At 23.1% G+C, this 25,869-nt stretch overlaps 1 protein-coding gene across 1 annotated transcript in view; it reads left to right on the forward strand.

The window, feature by feature from the left end:
* The first annotated feature begins 5,080 nt into the window (after positions 1-5,080).
* The window catches only part of LOC109598071 (atrial natriuretic peptide-converting enzyme), a 39,775-nt gene continuing 18,986 nt past the window's right edge, over positions 5,081-25,869 (forward strand). The window contains exons 1-4 of the mRNA XM_049970411.1: positions 5,081-5,171; positions 17,570-17,735; positions 21,856-22,575; positions 22,684-22,810. Coding sequence (XP_049826368.1) covers positions 5,113-5,171; positions 17,570-17,735; positions 21,856-22,575; positions 22,684-22,810 — 1,072 coding nt within the window. The 5' untranslated portion in view covers positions 5,081-5,112. The remainder of the gene's footprint in view (positions 5,172-17,569; positions 17,736-21,855; positions 22,576-22,683; positions 22,811-25,869) is intronic.

A 25,869-nucleotide genomic window follows, 5' to 3' on the forward strand; every position in this document is an offset into this window, starting at 1 on the left:
ATATTTTAATAAATATTTCTAAATTTAAATGGTTAAATAAAAATATTTTTGTTATCCAAGAGTTTTAAAAAAGTAAATAAAAAATCATATTAAATCTATTTAATGTTCTTTAATATTCTACAAAAGTGAATGAATATTCGAATATTTTAACGAATGTTTCAACATTTGAAAAAATATATATTTTTATTTTTCAAAAGTTTTAAAAAAGTAAATAAAATAACAAACTTAATCTTCTTATAATTATTTAATATTCTACAAAAATGAAAGAATATGCGAATATATTTATAAATATTTCTACATTTAAATGATTAAATATATTTTTATTCTTCAAGTTTTAAAAAATTACACTAAATTTTATCATTATTTAATATTATATAAAAGTGAATTTTATATTGTGTTTATTTATAAAAGTGAATGAATATTCGAATATCTTCATAGATATTTCAACATTTGTATATTTAAATACTTTTATTATAATGTGACTAAATAAAAATGTATTTCAAATATTAATTTCATTTCTAAATATTTATCTTTTCACTTTCGATTTATATCTTGCATTCCATGGGTTGTTATACTTTAATGTTACTTCGTTAGTTGAAGCCCTACTTAATTGGATTTCATGACATAATCAGTATATTCAGTTGTAACACGGCGGGTTTTATAAAATTTTTATTTTATTTGTTTCCCCAAGCACATCCGAGAAGTATAAACGAGGGCACGAAAAATAATGACGCAGGTTTAACATTTGCGCATTAAAATTATAATATCCTGTGGCTTTAAATGATTTAAAAACGTCGTGAGGCGGAATGGAAATAAATTTAAACGTTTACGTTAAACTACTTACTTTAAAACTTTTCAAGTGGTTTGTGTTATTTTTATTTTCTAAAATCAATAGAAGGGAATGGAGATTTATTTAAAATATTTTTGTATTTGAGGATGTCACGAGGGGGAAAGGCCTAATCATTAATTTGGCAGGTGTTTTATATTTTAAAAACGGAAGAGCGAAGGAACAGCTCAATGAAGTTTATATCTACAGGTTTGTGTGTCATCAACTTTAAAAAGAAGCCCCCTTCTAATGGTTGACCAAAATCGTAGTACTCCATCTTTGAACTGAAACAAATAGCACCATTTTAATCCAAAATATAAAAGAAAAAATGGTTAGTATAAAGCTTAAAAAAGCTTCCAAAATATATACACTGTTTAATACAAAAATGCAAAATGTAATAAACAAAATTATTCAAATATATTATGATCCAAAAAGTAAATTACTTTTTCCTGTATCTGATACATAAAACTGGAAGGAAACTTTGTAGCCAGACACTGTATATTTCATTAAGGCCAAACGAATATTACCAAAGTATAAATTATATCGCCATAATATCTTTGGCAATTTATATTGCATTATGTTGAAGAAAATAAATCAATAACAGGATTCAAATCGACCAGTTAATGGTTATACGTTATACGGCGCAGTCCCAAACAAATACATTAAAATTCCTGCTATTCGCAAAGACCGCCGCCATCGCCAATGGATTTATTTCATATGTAAAAATATTATTAAAGCATGTTTTATTGTCGAAAATATTCGGTAGGTGCTCGATTGGTTCGGGGATTTATTTCTCTTACCGCGAAATGGTATCGATGAAAATACCTCTTTTCCTCAAAACCCAACACTTTAGATACAAAAGTACGAAAAACGGATTATAAAAATTTTACTCGAATGCATCGTACATTTACAACAAACGATTTAAAAGGGATGGAATATTAAAGCTTCCCACTCTTTCATGTCGTGGGAATATTTAAAGATATTATTCGTCTTATACAAGCAATCGATCTACAATATTTAGATTAACTGGATTTGGTATTAGATTTTTTTATGAAAATAATGTGAACACGACGATACGGCTTACTCTTTGAACTTTCACTTTTGTTGACAAAAAAACCACCACCGAGAATTTTTAAGGTATTTTTTATTAACTTTTACAATTCTTGTCGCTTTCATTTATCTGTTAAATATATTAATACAACCAACATTGAAATAAAGTTTGTGAAGCTCAAGAATATTTATTATTATCAGTGAATATTGGTATATTTAGGTGTTTGAATATTTATTCTCTTCATATTAATATTCATTCAAATGAATACGTATAATATTAAATAGTGATAACATTTAAACTGATTTTTTATTTATTGCGTTCTATTTATTATATATTTATTAAAATATTCGAATATTCATTCACTTTTATAATGAGTACGTAGACTATTCAACAGTATTCGAATATTCATTCAAATGAATACGTATAACATTAAAAAATAGTGAAAAAATTTAGTTTGAATTTTTATTTATTTTTTATATATTGTGTTCTATTTATTATATATTTATTAAAATATTTGAATAATCATTCACTTTTATAATGACTACGTAGAATATTAAACAGGATAAGAAGATTTAGTTTCATGTTTTTATTTACTGTTTTTAAAATTCTTAGAGAATAAAAATAATTTAATTTAGTCATTCAAACGTTGAAATATTTATTAAAATTTTGATTTATTATTTACTAATTTAAAATTCTCTGAGAACAAAAATATTTTTATTTAACTATTTCAATATCATTTACTTTTTTAAAATATTCGAATATTCAGTCACTTTTGTAAATGAATACACAGAATAATAAAAAGGGATAAGATTTATTTTGATTTTTATTAATTTATTTTAATGTTCTTAGAGAACAAAAATATTGGTATTTCACTATTCACATGTTTTTAATATATTGGAATATTTATTCACTTTTGTAAGCGAATACACAGAATATTAAAAAAAAATAAGATTTGTTTTGGTTTTTTATTAACTTATTTTAAATTTCTTAGAGAACATAAATATTTTTATAGAATCAAATATTCCAATATTCATTTACTATTTTAAAGTACTCGAATATTCAGCCAAATTTGTAAACGAATACGCAGAATACTAAAAAGGGATAAGAATATTTATTTTGATTTTTTATTAACTTATTTTAAAATTCTTAAAGAACAAACTTATTTTTAATTAACTATACATATGTTGATTAAACTATTCCAATACTCATTCACTTTTTTAAAATATTCAAATATTCATTCATTTTTGTTAATGAATAAGTGGTATATTAAAGAATAATAAGAAAATTTAGTAATTTTTTATTTATTTTTTTCATATTTTCAATTATTAGATAGATTAAAAATATTTTTATTTAATTATTCAAGTGTTGAAATATTTATTAAAATATTTGAATATTCATTCACATTTATGAGTTTTTATAATTTATTTATTTTTAATTATTTGAAAATAAAAAAATTTTATTTAATTATTATTAAAATATCCTATTAAGTAAATTAATACGTGGAATATTATTACCATACATATATCGAGATATTCGAAGTATTCGAATGATAGAATATTAATTTAATTTATATAAGTGTAAAGTATATATTATTTATTTTATTTATTTTAACAAAATATAAGTAACATTTATTCGTTTTGTTCAGAAAATTGTTTGTCTAATGAAAATAAATATTAACCAGTCTTGTATTATTAAGGGAGTGTTTTTGTTAGTTCAATAAAAAATATTTTATTTTATAGAATGTATATAATTAAAATTTGGAAATTTAAATATTAAAATAAACAAATCTGTGTCTACCCTTACATACAATAATATACAAAGTGAGAATTTTCATTTATTAAATTTTAAAATAAAATTAATAAAATATGAAAATTATTATTAATTCCATTCAACAAAGACCAATTAAAAGAAAACTCATAAAAGACGCAAGCTTATAAACTAATTACTTAAACTTCTAATAGAAAAAAGAACATTTCCAAGGTTTATACTTTCAGAAAAACGAAAAAACAGACATGTTTGTCTACACTGAATCGAAATAAAGTTGGAAAAAAGTTGTCAATTAAAAGTTGTAAAATTTTTTTACCACATTTTACTAAAGCTTCGTCATTATTTTTCACATTCACATTTCCCTTTCTGGTCAATCGTTGTGGAAAGAAATAAAATAAAAATTTACTAACATCCGTCGGGATTCAATTGAATCGAATCATGAAACCCAATCAAGTGGGATATTCAAGGCTCAATTAACATCAAAGGTACACGCACAAAAAAAAAAAGCATCGAGTGTCCCAATTAAAATGCAAATAAATCGCGGTCACATAACATAAAATAAACGCACATGTACAGTCCGAGTATGCGACAACCGTACCTTGAAAATTGGTTATGTGACAAAACAAGGAAGTATCGAGTGTTCGATATTATGATCGGGCTAGAGAGGAGTTAAAGTAAGTTGGACCCTGACAAGCTGACGGAAATTTCGGGGTGGTCTGGAAGGCGAAGGCGAACGGCAGGCACAGGTAGGCTGGAAACACTTCGAAAAATCCACGTGGATTCCATCGCTGCATCGAACGCAGCTTAGGCCGGGCGGCAACTGTACGGGGCGCAGGCCCGGTATGCCATAAGGCACTAGACACACTCTACTATCGTACACATGTTAACGCGCCGTGGTATCGCCAACTTCACTGCACTCGATACACGCGCCTCAGACCAGGTGAGTTCTACGTGTTCATCCGTATTATAGGTCAGTGACCAGTGCCGATCAAAGTCTTCCCGCCAATTCTATTTCACAATTTTTTCCTTTTTTTTTTTTGTTTTTAGTTTTTTGCTTTCTTTTCGGTTTGCACGTATTTTTGTGGTGTTTGATTTTTTTGTCTAATTTTTTTGACGATTTCTCCCCACCGTCGTTGGCTGACGGTGGAGCGAGCTTTGGAACTTTCGACGCGCTTTCGAAGTTTACCCACCGCCGTCGCCGTAGTCGTCGTCACCTCTCGTCTCTGCCTTTAACGCAGCTGATGGTGATGTGTCGTCGACCAAAATCAACCACCAAATCACTCTTCTGCACAAAAACAACAACAACAACAACAACAAATTAAAAGCTTCTTTTTGAACTTCGGAAGCGTAACTTTCACTTTTCGCCGTCCCGTCCAGCTTTGATGCTTATAAATGTTATTTTGTTTATTTATACAGGTGCAACAGGTATATTCTATGTCAAGCGCTCAAAATGCTTTAGGCTACCGTCATGGTAGATAGTCATCGTCCCAGTGCTAGCCAAATAGAAGAGCCACGACCAAGGCCAAGGTGAGCTATGTGTCCATTCTCTTTAACCGCTATTTATTTATTTATTGTTCAACTAATGCCGTACAAATAGCTAAATGGGACGGTTTAAATTTAATTTAATTACTTTAAACAGTCATCAAAAGCTTAGCTTTATTAATTTTATTTATTTGAGCTTTATTTGTGTTATTATTTAGGTGTACGTAAGTTATGGGGTACAGTTTTCAGTTTATTTACGTAACTGAATTTTTGAGTATTGTAGGAATGTGCAGTCGTGTTTTGGCAAAGAAACTAACACGACGAGTCCGGATGCGACGGTAAACGTTCGCTCTCGTCTATCTCAGTTTGTTACATAACGAAATTATTTTAATATCTCTCACATTTACCACATTTAATAAAGCTGAGCTTTTAATCGGTTTATCCAATATTGGTTGTCAGTTAATTTACTTCTTAAAAAAGAATATTTTGGCTTAAAAAATTGGCGAATGCGCCAATTGAAATTTAATAAATTAGTAATTGTTGATTGTTTTGTTTATTAAATTACAACTTATCAGTAAATTAAAATCAACCATTCAAGTTGACTGTATTTTATTTATATATTATAAAATTTTGGGGAATGTTTACTTAATTAATTTATTTAATTTATATACAGAGCATTCCAATTTGGTTGATTTTGTGGGTGTAACAAACATTGTGTGTAGTTTTGTCCCTGTAGTATGTTTAACAAGAGCATAATCATCATTTTTTTATAAATTAGATTTAAACTCGTCACTAAAAACTACTCATTCTCACTGTTCTGGTCTCGTCCAGTGAAAGTGACTCTGAGCAAGTCAAAATTGTACTTTCACATTTTCTGTAAAAAATCCCTGGTTTCTCTTGTAGGTCTGGGGTAAAACCACTAACCATCTTTTCACAGTCCTTGAACTAATTTCAGCAAGATCCATTTCCTCCAGGATGGCTTTAATTTCAGTTGACATTAAAATTGGATTGTTTTTTGATATTCGAATCCAGTTATCGACTTTCGACTATCGAGTTTTTCGAACTCAGACAAATTTGTTTATAGTTACCATTTGGGCAGTTTCTCTAATTTTTTTAATAATACGGGAAACAATTGACTTATTTAGCAATATATACTCTTAACCATCTCTTCTTGTTTGTCTCGGACGCTGAATTATAATTAATTATAATTTCACTTATAATTAGCAGAAATAGTAAATAATCGATTTAAATTCACAAATAGCAACGAAAAAACAGAGTAAAAAGTTATTGTAATTTTTATGATGGAAAAATAAAAAAGTAGGAAATTTTTTAAAGAATATATTTAAACTAACAAGTTGCATAGTAAACACATCAAGAATAAATGAAAAAATAAACATTATAGGTATTGTAATCCAATTCAAGTAGTACAGCTCATAATTTTACGATATTTTTATAAGTTGCTACAATTATGGCCATCACTGTACTACACATGTTTCAATTTACCATTAAAATGTTACAAAAAGTCAAATTTTATAAAAATATATCTGATGTACTAAATTATTTTTAACCATATTTGTGGTACATTTCAAAATGTACACTGTATGTATTAAACACAAAAGTGTTCAACTTCAATACCGTGGTCGATTTCCAATAACATGTAAAAATTGCAGATATAAAATATACATAAACAGATTTATATTGACCATTTATCGCAGATGTTGTGCACTTTTCAGTACAACTTTTCATTATAATTTGTAATGCACAATATTGTGATTATAAAACCATACCCAGCGTCAAATTGTAAACGTTTCGGCCCCAAACACGACGCACTTTTGTGCATTTCGTAATATTTATTTCTGTGTCGGGTACATTTTTGAAGTTAAATTTTAGTTTGTCGGTGAATTAGAATCGATAATTTTAATTAAATGTTGCTCTTATTAGATTAGAAGAATTTAATTATTGGCCATGTTAAATTGTACGTGAAAAGTATTCTTATGAAATTCTCATTGGCTCATAACACATTTCATCATGTAATATCTAGAATAAGACTGAAATATTCGAACTTAATTAGTTACGGGAATTTTGCCGCCATAAATTCTTTACATATTAGTTTAATCACTACATATTTTATAACCACATTTTGATGTATGGTACGTACATATCTGACCGTCTCTGAAATTAAAGACGTTAATTTTTGCACTGATGAACCACAAAAACATTTTAAATTAATATAAGATACTTTATTGATATACTATACTAATTATTTAAGTGTTTTGTAGACGACAATATCAAATTGAAAAAAATACTTAGACTGTGGCGAATGCCCAATTAACTTAAGTAGATTGTTATGTTTTATATTTTTATGTAATCATTGTGTGTATCAATTGTTGCCAAATATTTATAGCTATATAAAAATTATTTATATGTACTTACGTAGTAAAACTTTTAACATTCAAAATTTAATGTAGCCGAAAAAAATATTTTTGTTAAGATGATTTTAAATTTTGGCGGATGCGCTTGGATCCTACTCTAACTGATGCATTAATAATTTGTGGCAATGACTAATTGGTATAACTTAGTTTGTAATAAATAACAAAAAAGTGTCACTATTAACTGCAAATCTTGTTTAAACACACAGACTAAACTAAAGAATTATATATAAAATTACAAAAATTGACAAAACATTTATACTGTTTAAATTTTGGCGAATGCGTTGAATACATAGTTTTCTATTTTCCTTTTATATACCTCTCAAAGCTTTTTTATTAATAAATAAATCACTGCTGACGATATACGTTATTAAATTAAAAACATTTTAACATTTTTACATCCTTTTTAGGATTTAAATACTATATTTTTTGAATAACATAACAAATTAATTTAGATTTTTGTTTTAATACAGAATTTATTGAATAGATGCGAATGAATTGACTGAATTTGTTGGAAATTACATTGTTGGAAATATTTGTAACTACTGTTTTAAAATTATTTACAAATTTAAATATATTTAAATATTTATTTATAAAAATGAAACAGATTTTAAAAAAATTTTCTAGAAAATTTTTTATGTTTTACAAATATCTACAAATCAAGTTTTAATATTAATTTTCCTAATATAATAAAATAATTAAATGTAGAAATTGAAAAATTTAATTAAACATCATTGTTTAAATAAATATATATTAAAAATTATATTAAATATATGTTAAAAACCTCTTCTTTTATACATTTATATTTTTTACACTTCATTTTATTATTTATGTTGTTTTCCATATTTTATTACTGCTGTAGTTTAAATAATTTCAAAATATATATGTAAATTTTATGTAGAATTAAAGTAATTTCAATTGAAATTAAATGTAAATATCATTGTTGATAATAACCAATCGTTTTCCAAAAATAATCCCTTTTGACTGATTTTATTAAATATTATTATAATTAATTTATTATTTACTGTCGTTTAAAAGCTTCAGCAAACATTTTCAACATTTTTTTGCGAAATATATTAATTTAAAATAAAAATTCAATTATGTGTATCCTTTAAAATAAAACAATTTGCAGACATTTTTAAAATAATATTATTAAATATTAATAATGTATTCTAATAATCTAAACATTTTCTATATTCTTCACCATATTTATTTTATTTTAAAGAACATATTAAAAGTTATTTAAACAACAGATGTGTTGAATATACTATTATAAAATTAAATTTTACGTAATAAATCATAAATATTAACAACATCTTGATAGGCTTTAAATAACATGATACGATTAATTATCCTATTATCAAAAGCACTTAAAATATTAAATAATTATAATAATATTTAATAATCAATATTGAAATTAGTTTTGGTTATTTAAATAATTTTATATATGAATAGCATATTTGTAACACAGTGTGAAATTAATGAAATTCAATCACTTTTATTAAATATATCTACAATTATTTTATTAATTTTTTGTACTTAAACTGGTTGATGTTTTTTTCGGTTTAATTTACTAAAATTAAAAATTTCGAATATATCTATGTTTAGGAAAACGAATTTTTATCGAAACTGGATAAAAAATTATAACAATTAAGAATTCTCATTAATTCTTTTTTTATTTCAAGTGAAAAACTAAAATAATTAAAATAATGTTATAATAATCTGAATATCTTCTATTTTCTGCAGAAACATATTTAATGTAGAAAAGGCAGTACAGAATATATGATAATTGATTTAAATCACAGGCACGTATTCACTAAAATTAGATTTTACCCAATAAATCATAATCATAGAAAAACGAATTTTTATCTAAAGTGTATAAAAAATTATAACTCATCTCATTAAATCCCTTTTTTTTTAGTGAAAAACTAATATTCTATGAATCTGAATATATTTTATTTTCTGCAGACACATATTTAATTTAGAAAAAATCAACACATAAAATATCATAATTAATTTAAACCACAAACTCATATTCACTAAAATTAGATTTAACCCAATAAATCATAAATATTAACAATATCTTGATAGGCATTAAATAACATGATGTGATTAATTATCCAATTATTTTGAGCATTTAAAATGTTAAATAAACAGATAAATTAAAAAAAAAATAATTTTTGATAATGAATAATGATATGAATGTGGGTGCTTAAACGCTTACACGTATTTAAATAATTTAATCTTCGAATAACGTACACCTAACATGAATGTGTAAATAGGGGTGAAGCTAATGATGACGAATATTGATTTCAATAGCATAATTTCGTGATTAGCCAAATGTAGTTACTGATCCCAGTTTACTATTGAGTGTGTCATCCAAAGCTAATATTGTACACACATCATTGATTGGATACCAAATAAATTATTGTATTTGAACCATCAATTTGTCGTGTTTAAATAAATCGTAATGTAATTAATGCGCCTTCTTACTTTCGGTGATTCCCCCCGATTCAACATCCATTCGCAAATCCCAGTGCAAATAATTCCAAAATTCGTGGAACTCCTCACCTCGTGTTCGAGTTTTATTTAACATGGTACTGGATTAGCTTAATTACGTAGATATACACGAAATGTACTAAAGGCAAACAGCTTAATTTAAATTTAATTAATAAAATGCTTGTTGCGTTGCAAAATTTCCATTAGATTAGAGAATATTATGGCCATTGTACGACAAATTAAATTTTGTGGAAAGTGACTTTTTAAATTTCATTATCATAATTTAATGTTGTTTTTTTTTTGTTACGTTGGAATGTTTCAATTTAATATCAATACGGGCTGGAACAATGATTTTGGTGATTTTGTGAGGGATAAACCAAAATATCTGGAAGTAAATGATGAAAGAAAGTTTATAAAAAACTTGAAATATTATAATCTGACATTTGTATTATTCGAAATACCGATTTCTTTATTCGGCGTTAAGAGAAAACAGATAAATGTTCTGATTTCCGTTTGTTAATATTTTCCTCGATTTTCATAGCGCAGAAAAACGGGAATTCGATGTAATAACTCATCAGGTCAACAATGTTCGGTTCAAATCATCGAAAAGGTCGATAACCCGATAACCTGTGTTATTAAAAAACCCATTTTTACCTCGATTTTATCTGTATATCGTACTATTCGAGTGAGCAGTTTAATTACTAGGTTATTGGCTGAAAAAATAAAAACCAATGGTAATTTCGCTGATTGAATGGAAAAATTTTATTGCAAAGGAAGGTATTTAATAAAACTCGAACGTTTTTCTGAAAATATGTTTGGCAATAGCAAATATGGATTTCGACGTTAATATTGAAAAATTAGTAATCTTTTGAAAATCAAATTACATTTTATCCCTAATTACACAGAGCTTAATGTTTGCAAATCTATAAATAACTAACTAACTTATTGAACGTTTTAATTTTTAATTGTGAAATACCTGTTTACTGAAACTTTATACATTGTTAAATGTTTAACAAATGTTTGCTTAAATAACAACAATATTTTAACATCTAAGCAAATAAGTTTACTTAATTCTTCTAAAATATATATTAAAATTATATTTATATATATATATATATATATATATATATATATATATATATATATTAAATATTGTTTATTTTTTACTATATTATAAAATTCCCTTTTAAGTAAATTAAAATTTTTGTTACTTTTTTATTTTCTATTGGAAAAAATTTTACTTATTCTAGAAAATTTTTTTGATTTTATTAAAATTAGACAAAATAAAATTATTATAGTAACTTAAAATATAATTTACTTTTAGTTAGAACTTTAATATAGCAAAACAAAAATTAATTAGTCCATTATAATTTATCTTTTCAAAGCAATTAATTTCAAATAATTAAAATTAATAAGTAAGTAGTTCAAAGATTTTTATTTACTATTTTACACGTTTTTTTTTTAATTTGATAGTAATTTTTGTTTAAATTTGTACTCTTAACAAATATATTTTAATTTTTAAATAAATGAATTTACTTAATCAAAAATTATTTATTTATATTAAAAATATAATAAAATAATAAATTAAATTTTAATAAAACTATATAAAATGAGAAGTTGTAATAAATATTAATATAATAGCAGCAATAAATATACTGAATATACTGAAATTTTTAAACATTATTTCATTTATATCGAATTTTATTAATGAAATCTATTTTAACAACCAAAAATTTATATTAATATTATTTTCTAGAAGATTATATTTATAAAAAAAAGATAAAACTGTAATTAGAATTTAACTAATATGTTCAAATACGTCCTCTCTAACGTCAAACAAGTGTAGCAATTTATAATTACCAAAATCTTTCAAATTATATTAAAATAAAACAATCTTTAATAGATATTGCGAAATACTTGTTAAATGACAATTATATGGTTATAAACTTTACTTTTAATTAAAACTTAAGAATTGTTGTAACACGTAGAACATCTCCTAACTCCAAAAACAAGACCCGATTAGTTAATTATGAATTATTTACCTAAATATTTGAATAATTAGTTCAATTGGAAGCAAATTTACTTTATGTCTGTGAATATTATTTTATTTAAAAAAGTGGTACAGAAATTAAAATTAAACAAGTGTAGTTGTTTATAAATCTTTCCAATTTTATTAAAATAAAAGAATCTTTAATAGATAATACGAAGTACTTGTGAAATGACAATTATATGGATATGAAATTTACTTTGAATTAAAACTTAAGAGTAGAACATTCCCTAAATCCAAAAACAGGACATAATTAGTTAATTATGAATTATTTACTTAAATATTTGAAGAATTATTACAAATTGAAGCAAATTTTGCTTTATGAATATGATTATTATTTTCTTGAAGATTATATTTATAATAAATGTTAATAAAACTGGGATTAGAATTTGGCTAATTGGTTTTAACCAATATTAAACATCAAATTGATTATTTTATAAATGGAACTTTATACTACTTTATTTCTAACTTCAAACTAATGTAGCAGTTTATAGTTATGAAAATCTTTCAAATTTTATTAAATTAAAAGAATCTTTAATGGATAATACGAAATACTTGTCAAATGACAATTGTATGGATATGAAATTTACTTTTAATTAAAACTTAGAAGTAGTTTAACATATCGAACATCCCTCAACTCCAAGAACAAGACATGACTGATTAATTATGAATTAATTACTTAAATATTTGAAGAATTATTTCAAATGGAAGCAAATTTAGCTTTAAAAATGTGAATATTATTTTATAGAAAATTATATTAAAAAAAAAGAAAGTTAAAAAACTAAAATTAGAAATTGGTTTTAACCGATATTAAACTTCAAATTGATTATTTTATAAATGGAACTTTATACTACTTTATTTCTAACTTCAAACAAGTGTACCAGTTTATAATTATGAAAATCTTTCAAATTTTATTAAAATAAAATAATCTTTAATAGATATTACGAAATACTTGTTAAATGACAATTATATGGGTATGAAATTTACTTTGAATTAAAACTTAAGAGTAGCTTAACATGTAAAACATCCCTCAACTCCAAGAACAAGACATGATTAGTTAATTATGAATTAATTACTTAAATATTTGATGAATTATATCAAGTGGAGGCAAATTTAGCTCTAAGTATTATTATAATAATTCTCTAGAAAATTATATTTAAAAAAAAAATGTCAAAAAACTGAAATTAGAATTTGGTTAATTGATTTTAACTAATATATATATAACAAGTGTAGTAGTTACGAAAATCTTTCTAATTATATTAAAATAAAACAAACTTCAACAATAACATGTAGTTAATTAAAATTTTTTTACACAAATTTTTTAAAAATTATTTTAAATTGAAAAAATCTTATTAGAATATTAATTTTAGTTCAGATTAGTATAAAATTAAAATTATTAATTACAGTGTAAATAAAATTTACACTTTCTAATTTCAAATAATTTTTATATTTTTTTAAATAGAATAAAAAATGATTGTTGAAAACTACGTATTTTCATTAGTCCATTGACTCCCACGTTAAATAATTTATATTGGCCAATAAATTCCGGTCGCATTTTCCTCCTACCGATTTTTAAAGTCGTATATCCGTATTAGTACGAATTAAATAAGTAATGAAAAGTTTTTGGACTCGCATAAATTCAACTTTTATTTTCTTCGTCATTTCCACATGTTCGTTTATTTATATTCTATTTTAAATCCACCATCTTCCTGTCAGGATGATTTATACATTAGATTTGGCGGTATGTTAAAAATAAATTCGGCGTCGTGCGGCCTTTTCGTTCAAAATTCGTGATCCAGAAGCTCAATTCTGGCCTCGTTGTTATTAAATATTGTTGTGCCGGTGCCGTTCGTACACACAGCTCAGACACCCCGATACAAATTAAACGGGGTCGATGGATAATAAATAACTTCTGTTTTGGATTTTCCTAATGACGGAACGTGCATTGTACGAAATTATTGCGTAAATTGTTTCAATCGTCCGGCAAAGCTTCGCACCGGTCCGTTTTGATCTTGCAACTCCAGTTAATGGTGGGTGCATACTGCCACTATAATTAGTTTTGTTTTTAGAAGCAACATAAACGTTCCGGCGTTTTCATAGTGGGACCGACGGTTTAATGTACATCTTATTAGAGCAAATTACACAGATCCACTGTTTTATTTTGGTTATAAACCGTGAAGACTTGCCCGGCCCTCGATTTAAAGACCAAATACGAAGGAAAGATCGATCCAACATATTTACAATACGAGTATAACTAAATACGGCGTCAGATTTTACAATTCGACGTAATAAGCACGGACGCCTTTTCTCGGCATGTGCTTCTTTGAACTGATTCGTATGCACAAATATTTTTCTGGCATAGATAGTTTTATTCTTGCAGCTTTTTCAAGGGTGTAAATGCAAATTATATGAATTCCTTCCTTGTGGAAAATATGTTTATGCCAAACTTCACAGTTATTTAAGATGTTATTAATACGTGATCCAAGGACAAAAAACAATTAGCTAATGACGAATTATCCACCCGAAATTTTGAGTAATTAACTTAAAATGACAGCAATTTTAGCACCAAAAATTTCTGACGAAGCTAATCATTTATGACATTTTGTTGAAACAGTTAATCAAACTCAAATTTACATTGGGCTGAGTCATTACAGGAAATTTTAAAATTAAAATTAATTGTTATTCTCTACCCGATACTTCCTAATTTTAAGCTCTTTTGATATTATCGTACAATTATTATTATTATCGAGAAAAGTTTTATTGGGGTATGACTTTGCTTGTAGAACATTGACAAAAAAGTTGCGTTACTTTAAAATTAAACATTAAAAATTTCTTTCTAAAAATTACAGCAATAATTTGAATATTAATTTTCACAAAAGAAAAATTAAATATTTTACTCTACATTAAATAAAAAGAATACAGTAATATATTTAAAATTAAATTTAAAAAAATAAAATATATCTAAAACTAAAAAATTAATAATTACATAAGCAATACAATTCATATTTTTTATGAATACAAATAAAATATTTAAAACATTAAAGCTTTAAAAATTGAAAATAATCAATTTAATTTAAATTTGTAATATTATAAATATTTAGCTAAAAATATATATATAAAAAAATAATAAAATATTTAATTTAAATTTATAATATTTGACATATTAAATTTAAAAAATTGAAATTAACCATTTTAATTAAATAAAAATATTTAAAACGTATGTATCATTAAACTAAAAAGAAAATAAAATGTGTCTAAATCTAAAAATTTATTAATTACATAAACAATATATAAAATCTATTTTATATGAATAAAAACTAAATATTTTCTTAACATTTGAAACATTAAAGCTTAAAAAATGTTTGAAAAAAAAATAAAATATTTCATTTAAATTTATTAAATTTGAAATATTAAATTTAAAAAATTAATAATAAAGAAAATATTTAATTTAAATTTAGAGAATTTAAAATATTAATTATTAATTAATTAATTTAATAAATAATTTTAATTAAATTAATTTAAATTTATAAAATTCAAAATATTGGACTTAAATATAAAAATATATAAAAAAATAATAAATAATATAATAATATAATATATATATATATATAATATATATATATAAATAAATAAGTGTTTAATTATATTATTATAAAAAATATAATAATATTAGAAATATATATATATATATATATATATATATATATATATATATAAGTGTTTAATTTAAATTTGTAGAATTTAAAATATTAGTTAATTAATTAATTTAACAAATAATTTTAATTAAATCAATTTAAATTTATAAAATTTAAAATATTGGACTTAAAACTTAAATAAAATTTTTATTAATAATTAAAACTTATATAAACAATTTAATTAAAAATGTATATGAAATATTTAATTAATTTCTAATATTTGAAATATTAAATTTAAAAAATTGACAATACTTTAAATATTTATGTAAAAAAATTAACACTTTAAATTTAAAATGTAAAATATTTAATTTTTATTTGTAATATATGAAATATTAAGGTTAAAAATTTAAAAATTACCGATTTAATTAATAAAATATTTATTTAAGTTTATAATATTTAAAATAAAAAATAACCATTTACATCAAATAAATTTAAATAAAAAAAGTTAAAAATAAATTTAATTTAAAAATAGACAAAATAATCGATTTAAATTTATAATAATTAAAATATTAAGCATATAAAATTAAAAATAATATAAATTTTAAAAAATATGGACTTTTAAACTTAAATGAAAAATTAAGCTTAACAAATTAAAAATATATAATTTAATTTAAAAAATAAATTATTTAAATTAAATAGTTGAAATAACTTAAAAATTGAAAATTTAATTAAAGAAATGAATAAAATGTTTTAATTAAATTTATAATATATAAAATATTTAAAAATAAGTAATTTCATTTTAAAATAATGGAATTGTTCTTTTAAATTTATATAATTTGGAATTATAGTTAAAATTTCATTTGAATTTTATTAAAATGAAACATTCTTTAATGTATGTTACGAAATACTTTTAATTAAATATATGAAATATTAAGTTGAAAAAATTAAAAATAAGTAATTTAATTTTAAAATAATGGAATTGTTCTTTTAAATTTATAGAATTGTCAAATGTGAGTATATATGGGTATAAAATTTACTTTTAATTAAAATTATTAGATTTAGTTCATTGATATTAACAAACTTACAAATGCCTCTTTATAAACATTAATTTTTTTTTAAATAAAACTTAAAATATGGCGAATACTTATATACTTATAAATATATTTATTATATACACAATGAGATATCAAATTAGTTAAGTAAGTTTAAAACACTAACACCAAGAAATATCAGGGATTTCACTGTATATTATTTACATATTTAATTTTTAAATTTAAATTGATAACATCTATAGATATTTCAAATAAATACCATATACAGAGTGGCATTTAAGGTGGAAACTCTCTCGTAACTTTGTTATACAGTATATAAATCAAGAGCATAAAATAATAATAATAAAAATAAACGAATTGTTAAATTTATTTCGAAAATCTTTTATGATTTTAATAAAACTTAAAGTTAGCATCACATCATTTACTCAAATTACTCAAATAACACAAATTGCTCAAATTACTCAAATTGTTTTAGTAGTCTCTCGTAAACGACAATAATTTACTGAAGTAGAACTTTAAACACCGCCACCGGATCAACTGACAAAATAACAAACACCATTCGTTATTCAAAAGCAAACCGGAACAAACAAATCTTTTGTATTTTCTATATCAATTGATTTATTTAAAAGTGACCCCATTTTACGTATCGCGTAAATATCAAAATATTATTGTTACCAATCCGTCAACTTTTAACAGTAACATCATATATGTGACACACAGGAGATACGTCCCATCAGATCGATCCAATTAGACAATAATTTAATGCATATATTGCTTACAGATGGGGAAGCTTGGCGAATGAAAGAGTGTTGGTCGACCTGATTGACAGGGATGTACATCCGACATTGCTAACGTTGAATCCCGTCAATTCCAACATATATGCAAGACGTCATTCAGCCCATACCTGTCCCATTACCGAGGAAAAGCATGCTACCACGGCGCCATCTGTAAGTACCCACAAAATCTTTGCTACTTTCAAAGTAAATACACATTTAAATAGTTAACGGTTGTAGTTGTTTAAGATATGTTGTGCAAATTTGTTGAAAAGTGAGGCTTCAGTTTCTAGGGCCACTAGCACCGTAGTGTTAATCTTGGTGTTGCCTTCAACAACGTAAGTGTTACTACACAGGACGTTTGTTTTTTTCAACAAGTTTTCTTAAAAGACTTCTACCAGTTGTAACACTATTCCGATTTCTACTCATGGTTCAATAACATAGCTTAAAATTAGGTTATAGAATTATAATTAGAACGCTACGTGGTTAAGTCACCTTGAATATTTAAATACGTTTATCAAATGTTATGCATTAATTATATAATTATACATTAATATTTAAATTTTTTTTAATTGTTATTTACTACCGCAATACGCATTTACAATAAAATTACTAAAAAATATTGTTATCAACTGAGTAAGTAATGAGTTAAGTACGTTTACTCCCTCCAATTACTGATAAACAATTTGTCTGAGAAGGTTCTAAAAAAACATGTGAATTCAGAGTCGTCCTCTAAGAATTTAATTTTTATAAACTCGTGTTTTATTTTAATTATTATAAATAAAAACACAGCTTAAGTTGAATTTGGTTATAATTTTCAATAAAGTATTTTTAAATTAAATACATATAATTACATTAATTTCCATTCTTAATTACTTGGTAAATAATAATTTTGTTTTAAATTATTCCTAGCATTAAAAATTTAAAATTATTTAAAATGTATTGGTTAATTACAATAATTATATACTTATTATTTACAGTAAAAAATTAAAATATTATTTGACAACTGATTAAATAAATTAATAATTTAAAAAAATTATAATATACAAGGTATTTCTAAAATATATGGTCAATATTTGGGAGTAGTTAGAACAGGTTCAATAATGAAGAAAATCTAAATAAAACTTTTTCCTAGCTTTTTCTAAAGAAGATACAGCCCATCAAATTTAAATGTCAAAAATTGTTCTTTCCTCATATTTCCGTTACCTTTGGTACAATCGTGTTTAAATTTGATATAATATACATCTACAGTTCATGTTCCATATTGTTACAGTGGCGTAGATTCGGGGGAGATTCCCTTCTCGCCCTATTTTCTACGCCACTGAATGTTTCTTAAGCTTTTTGTATTCCTTGCACAGTTTAGGATAAAAAGGTGCTCTTGATTAATTTTGATTAACACAGCCATTTTTGAGATATTTGAATTTTAATGTATGAAGAAAATTGAAATGAACATTAAAACTGAAATATATCAAAAAGTGCTGTGTTAATCAGAATTAATCAAGAGCACCTTTTCTTTCTAAATTGTCCAGAGAATATGAAATGCTTAATAGTTTTAAAAAATATTATGTGACATAGAGAATAAGACGATAAAAAGAGGAGTACCCCCCAGAATCTACGCTACTGTAAAAATATGAAAAAAGTTTATTGGACTGAATTGTAAGTGTGCTTTTTAGGATAGTACATCCCAAATTTAACCACGATTGAACAAAAGGTTCCTAAAATATGAGGAAGAAACAATTTTTGACATTTAAATTTGAGGGTCTGTATTTTGTTCAAAGAAAAACATTAGAAAAAAATTTTATTTATATTTCTTACATTATTGAATCTGTTCTAGGAACACCTTGTATACTGTGACTGTGCCTATTGTTTACTTACTACTCCAATTATTCACAAAATTTGTCCGTCATTTAAAAATCTTTATAAAATTATGGTGTATTTTAACCCAATAAAAAAACGTTCAAACTCAAATTTTAACAATATACGTATTTTTTTACTTGTCAAAAAATTCATTCAAAATATTTTTAAGAATATGTAAAAATGAAATTTAAATTTTTGAAAAATATTTAAGCTTTTTCAACAAAATTTAGTTAAAAATGAAAAAAATATTAAATGATTTTAACATTTTATTGACATTTAACTCTTTTATTTTTTAATTTATTGTAATTTTATTTTGTAAAATTGATAAAATAATTTAAATTAATTTAAAATATTTCAGCTATATTATTTAATATTTTATTTTATTTTATTTTTTTAAATTAAGTATTTTATTATTTTTTTTTAATTTTTAAATATATATTCTAATTTATTTTATTTTAAATTACACATTTTTTATTACTTTTTAAATTTAAATTAAACATTTTATTTTTTTTTAATTTAAATTAAATGTTTTACTTTTTTTTAATTTTCAATGATTCATTTAATTTTTTATATTAAATTAAATATATTATTTTTTATTTCACATTAAATATTTTAATTTTTCTTTAAATTTAAATTAAATATTTTATTACTATTTTATTTTAAATTTAGATTCCTGAAATATGGAAAAAAAAAACAATTTTCGAAATTTAAATTTTGAGAGGCTGTATTTTCTTCAGTAGAAACAAAAAATTCATTAAAATTTAAATTTTTGAAAAATATTTAAGCTTTTTCAACAATATTTATACAAAATTTAGTTAAAATATTAATGTTATTATATTATTATTATATATATTATATTATGGTTTTAATATTTATCTTATTATTATTATTTGTATTGTAATTTATTTTTATTTTGTAAAATTGATAAAAGAATTTAATTTAAATTATTTCAGCTATATTATTTAATATTTTATTTTATTATTTTAAATTAAGTATTTTATTTTATTTTTAATTTTTAATTATATATTCTAATTTATTTTATTTTAAATTACACATTTTTTATTACTTTTTAAATTTAAATTAAATGTTTTACTATTTTTTTTTTTTTAATTTTCAATGATCATTTTATTTTTTTATATTAAATTAAATATTATATTATTTTTTATTTCAGATTAAATATTTTATTTTATTTTTTCAGTTTAAATTAAATATTTTATTTCAAATTTAGATTCCTGAATTGAGGGGCTGTATTTTCTTCAGTAGAAACTTTAGAAAAAATATTTATTTAGATTTCTTTCATTATTAATACTCCAATTGCTCACAAAATCTATAAATAAAAAAAAGTTCATACTAATATGATTATTTTTTAAGTTACAATTAAAATTTAATATAATAAATTTACTGGATAATATAAAAAAGTTTACTGATAAGAAGACCTTATAAAATATTTTCTACTTCTCACAAAACTCAAATTAAAATTCAGTCAGAAAAAGAAGTACACATTAGTTTAATTGAAAAAAAAGCTGATTAAATTAAATTTATAAAATTTGCGTCAAAATCTTATTTAAAATAATAAAAATTAATTAAGTTGAATCTGGCCATGAACGCTCAGTATACAAAGCCCCTGCAAATTGGAATAAGCAGTGTCAAGAGTAAAAAATTGAGCCAGCTAGGAGAGGTGAGAATAAAATTTAGTCGTAAGGTCGAGCACAGAAACGGGGGAAAAAAGGTAAAAAAGTAAACATAATATGAATATTTTTAGAGATTTTATATCGTGAAATTTCCACTTTCAAATCGCAAAGCAAATCTTAATGGCGCAGTTAAAGGAAAATTTTATTTCCACACAAATAAAATTTAAGGCATTAAAATTTCATTGTTTATTCCCATTTTTTGGGGTTAACGTTTACGGTGTTTGTTTCTTTCTTTTAGTATTTTTTAAGGGGAAGCTTTTTACATCGGTTTATATCAAAAATTCAAAACTGCAATTAACTTCTTTTCCATTTTTAAAGTAATTAGTTCGAGAACTGGTATTTCATCAAACTTTATTCAATTAAGCGAATTAACTGCCCAAACTTTTAATATTAGTATAAATTTTTCATTTCGACCCCTTTTTTAATATGATTCTGTCGTCCTGAATGTTTAAAATAGTGTCAGTTATTTAAATTCTTAAATATCGTTTAGTTAATTATCTTCTGTTTAATTAAGCAAGCGTTTAGTACCAAGATTATTTGGAATTGATTGAATTACATCTCAGCATGGAGATTCAGTTTCCATATTTTACGCAGTTTGAAGCCTCCGGGGAGGGACAATTTGCGCAAGATACATTCCTCATTTAATTGCGACGCAAGAGAATCTCTCTCGTTTCACGTTGCATATATACACAGTGGCTTAATAAATTATTAAATATTCGTTGACACATGAAAATATCTTGTTCCAGGCACCTGTCCCTCCTCCAATCCCTCTACGTCCACCCGCTGTCCCCAAAAGAAACATCGTTCCTCCCCCAATAAGCAACACAGCCCCCAAACCTCTCGTGAAACAACAAACGCCGCCTCCCCTGCCACCCACCCCCAAGTCCAGAGTGCTGCCGCACATCCCAGGCTTCGACACGAAACCGAAGCCGCCCATAAGAAACCAGATATCGGTCGAGGCGAACATCAATCAGCACTTCAAGAAGTATGACGTGAACAGAAACTCGTCGCCCAAGCAGCAAAGCAACAAGGCTTCGGTCGCGTTCTCGTTCGAGGCGAGCGCCAATGCGAATCAGGATTTCGCGAAGATGCCTCCGCAACCTTGCGGCCCGCCACCGCCCGCACCGAAGTCCCACAATCCTCAACGATCTCAGATGCCGGCCAGCACCAAAGTCCCTCCACCGACGCCGGGCCGGGTGTCAGTACGTCAGGATTCGAGTGTGTCGAGTGACAGCTTCAGCCAAACCAGCTCGCCCAGTTACACCACCAAAACCATGGAGACTCCGCTGCTCCCTCCGAAGACGCCGGTCAAACATCACAACGGGCTGCTGTCGAAGGTCAGCAAGGAGGTGGAGGAGGACCTCAACGGGAATAATTCGGCTTTGACTAAAAGTGCTTCGACGCCGGCCAGTTTACAGGCTGTGGTCAAGTTTCACAATGGGTCTAACATGTCCTTGCATCACAGGGTAAGTCCAACAACCAATAACCTCTTCCATAAATACATAAACGAAAATTATTCAGACGGATGACACGTTTATGTATTGGGTGTTGTGGAGAATGTTTTTTTCTTCCAGATTATTAGAGACTTGCGAAGACCATCCAGCGTGTACGGACGTCGATTAAGGTTTCGACTTGCTCAAGTTATTTTAAACGCGATAGCACTCTTCGCTATCGGAGCGGGGATGGCCGCCTATTTTAAAGGTACAAAGAACGACGAAATAATGAGTTTTATTTGAATTGGCATAATCTTGAGGTTTAAATTTAACAGATAATGTCTCCAAAAAAGGCCAGACTTTTATATGTGAACAACCAGCCCGATTGTTACCGTAAAGTGAATTATTTTCAAGATGTTGGAGATTTTACACAACAGTAGAAAAAAGCAATAAAAGACATGTCAATAGCAAAGGCCTTAAAATAAAAATGACAAATCGAACTATCAATCACGTGGAACAGTCAACTAATAAATGTATTTTTTCCGACGAATTAGAATAATGCCATTTCAAATAATTTCAGGATTGTTCATGTTAGTTTCAGGAATTGATTGATAAATTTTCTAAAAGTAAAAAAAATAGTTTCGTAAACTATAAACCCGAGATGATTTATTTTTATTATTTTCTTCTTTTCTTTTAATTGCTTCCATGCATATTGATTTTTCCTTTGAGGGTGGGTTTATAAAAAAATAAAATAAAAAAACATTATTTTTAAAACAAGTAAAAATAAAATTTAAATTTAAACTTTTCAGTGTATATAAAAAAATAAACAATACTTTAACTGAAACTTGTATATAAAAAAAATGTATCAAATTTAAATATGTTATAAAAATATTTCAACATTTTCAACAATTTTGTTTTCTTTTTTTAATTTAACCTAAATTTAAATTAAATAATTATTATTTTATAACTTAAATTAAATATTTATTATTTTTATTTTAAATTAAATATTTATTATTATTATTTTTTTAATATTCAATTAAATATTTTTTTTTTTTTGTCAATTTAAATTATTTTTTTTAATTTAAATAAAAAAATTAAAAAATAAATTGTTCTTTATTATTATTATTTAATTTAAATTAAATATTTTATTATTTTTTAACTTTTAATTAATTATTTTATTAATATTTTCAATTTTCAAACAAAAAATTTAATTTTTTATGTATTAAATATTATATTATTTTTTTATTTCAAATTATATATTTTATTATTATTTTTTTTTAATTTAAATTAAATGTTTTATTCATTTTTAAGGTTTTATTATTTAAATTTTAAATTAAATATTTTCATTTTTTTTTAAATTTAAATTAAATAACTTATTTCATTATTTATTTAATATTAAATTAAATATTTTGATTTAATCAAATTAAATATTTATTTTTATTTATTTAAATTAAATCTTTTTATTTTTTATATTTAAATTAACAACGTTCTGTTGATTAAATTAGTTAGACGACAACTCAGTAAATAATAAATATTAAATATCTTATTTAATTATTTATTTAATATTAAATTAAATATTTTGATTTCTTTTAATCAAATTAAACATTTATTTTTATTTATTTAAATTAAATCTTTTATTTTTCTATATTTAAATTAGATATTTATTTTGTTATTTTTTAACTTAATATTTATTTTCTTATATTAAATTAAATATTTATTTTTTTTCAATTTAAATTAAATATTTTAATTATTTTTTTAATTTAAATTGATTATTTTAATACTTATTTAATATAAAATTAAATATTTAATACTTTAAAATACTTAAATTATACTTTGTATATTTATAATTAATCAGTCAATAAATGTAAATAATTAGTACAGTAAGTTGTAAAAAATATATTTAAACCTTTTAATAAGTATAAAACATAAACAATACTTTCTAATATTTTTGGAATTATTTCATTTAACCTCTTTATCAGATATCTATTTTAATAATATTACAGTAATTCTAATTCATTTTAACTAATATAGTTTATAAAAATATCTAAAAAAATTAAATATGTATTAAAAATATTTCAACAATTTTGTACAAATATTTAAAGAAATTAAAATTTTAAAAGACTTTATTGACAATTTTTTCATTATTTAATATATTGTAATTTAATTTTATTTATTAATATTAATGAAAAAATTAAATTTAAATTAAAATATTTCAATATTAAAAAATATTAAACAATATATTGTTTAATATTTTACTTTTTTAATTTAACTATTTTATAACTTTTTTAATTTTCATTAAATATTTAAATTTCTTTCAATTTAATTTTTTTTTAATTTAAAAAAAAAATTAATATTAAATTTAATATTTTAATTTCATTTAAATTAAATATTTTATTATGTTTTAATTTTAAATTAAATATCTTATTATTTTGATTTAAATTAAATATTTTATTTTATTTTTTTATTTAAATTAATTTTTTTTATATATTCAATATTATATTATATAATTTTTTATTTCAATTTAAATATTTTATTTAATTATGTATTTTTGTTTTTTCAATTAAAATGAAATATTTTATATATATATTTTTTTTAAATTTAAATTAAATATATTGTTGTTTTTATTCAAATTAAATATTTATTTTTATGTATTTAAATTAAATATTTTATTATTTATAAGTTTTAAATTAAAATTATTTACTTTTTATATTAAATTGACAATTTTATTTTTTATTTAAAATTAAATATTTTTTTTTTTTTTCAATTTAAATTAAATGTTTTCACTATTTTTTAATTTAAATAATAAAATTTAAATTTTTAATTTTAAATTACATATAATTTAATTAATTTAAATTATATATTTTATCACTAATTTTAATTTAAATTGAACATTTTATTATTTATTTAATATAAAAATATTTATTTTGATTTTTTTAATTTAAATTAAATATTATTTTTTACTCAAATTTAAACCATAAAATAAATAATAAAAATTATTTATTTTATTTAAAAATAAATATTTTATTTGCTTTTTTAATAAAAATTAAATATTTTAATTAGTTTTTTATTAAAATAATTTTTATAACTTAATAATTTTAAATTAAGCATTTTATTTTTTTTTGTAATTTAAATTAAATATTTTATTTTCACTTAGTTGCATGTAAAAATTATCATTTAAAATAAAATTAATTTATTACAAATAAAGAGATTAAGATTTTTAAATTATTTAATTTTTTATTTTAATAATTTATGAAATGTAAAAATTACTATTATTGTTTTAGTTGCATTTACAAAAATATTTTTTAATATTTCTTCAAATTTAATAGT

Source organism: Aethina tumida, chromosome 1 (genome assembly GCF_024364675.1).
Source record: "Aethina tumida isolate Nest 87 chromosome 1, icAetTumi1.1, whole genome shotgun sequence".
NCBI classification, from domain to species: domain Eukaryota; kingdom Metazoa; phylum Arthropoda; class Insecta; order Coleoptera; family Nitidulidae; genus Aethina; species Aethina tumida.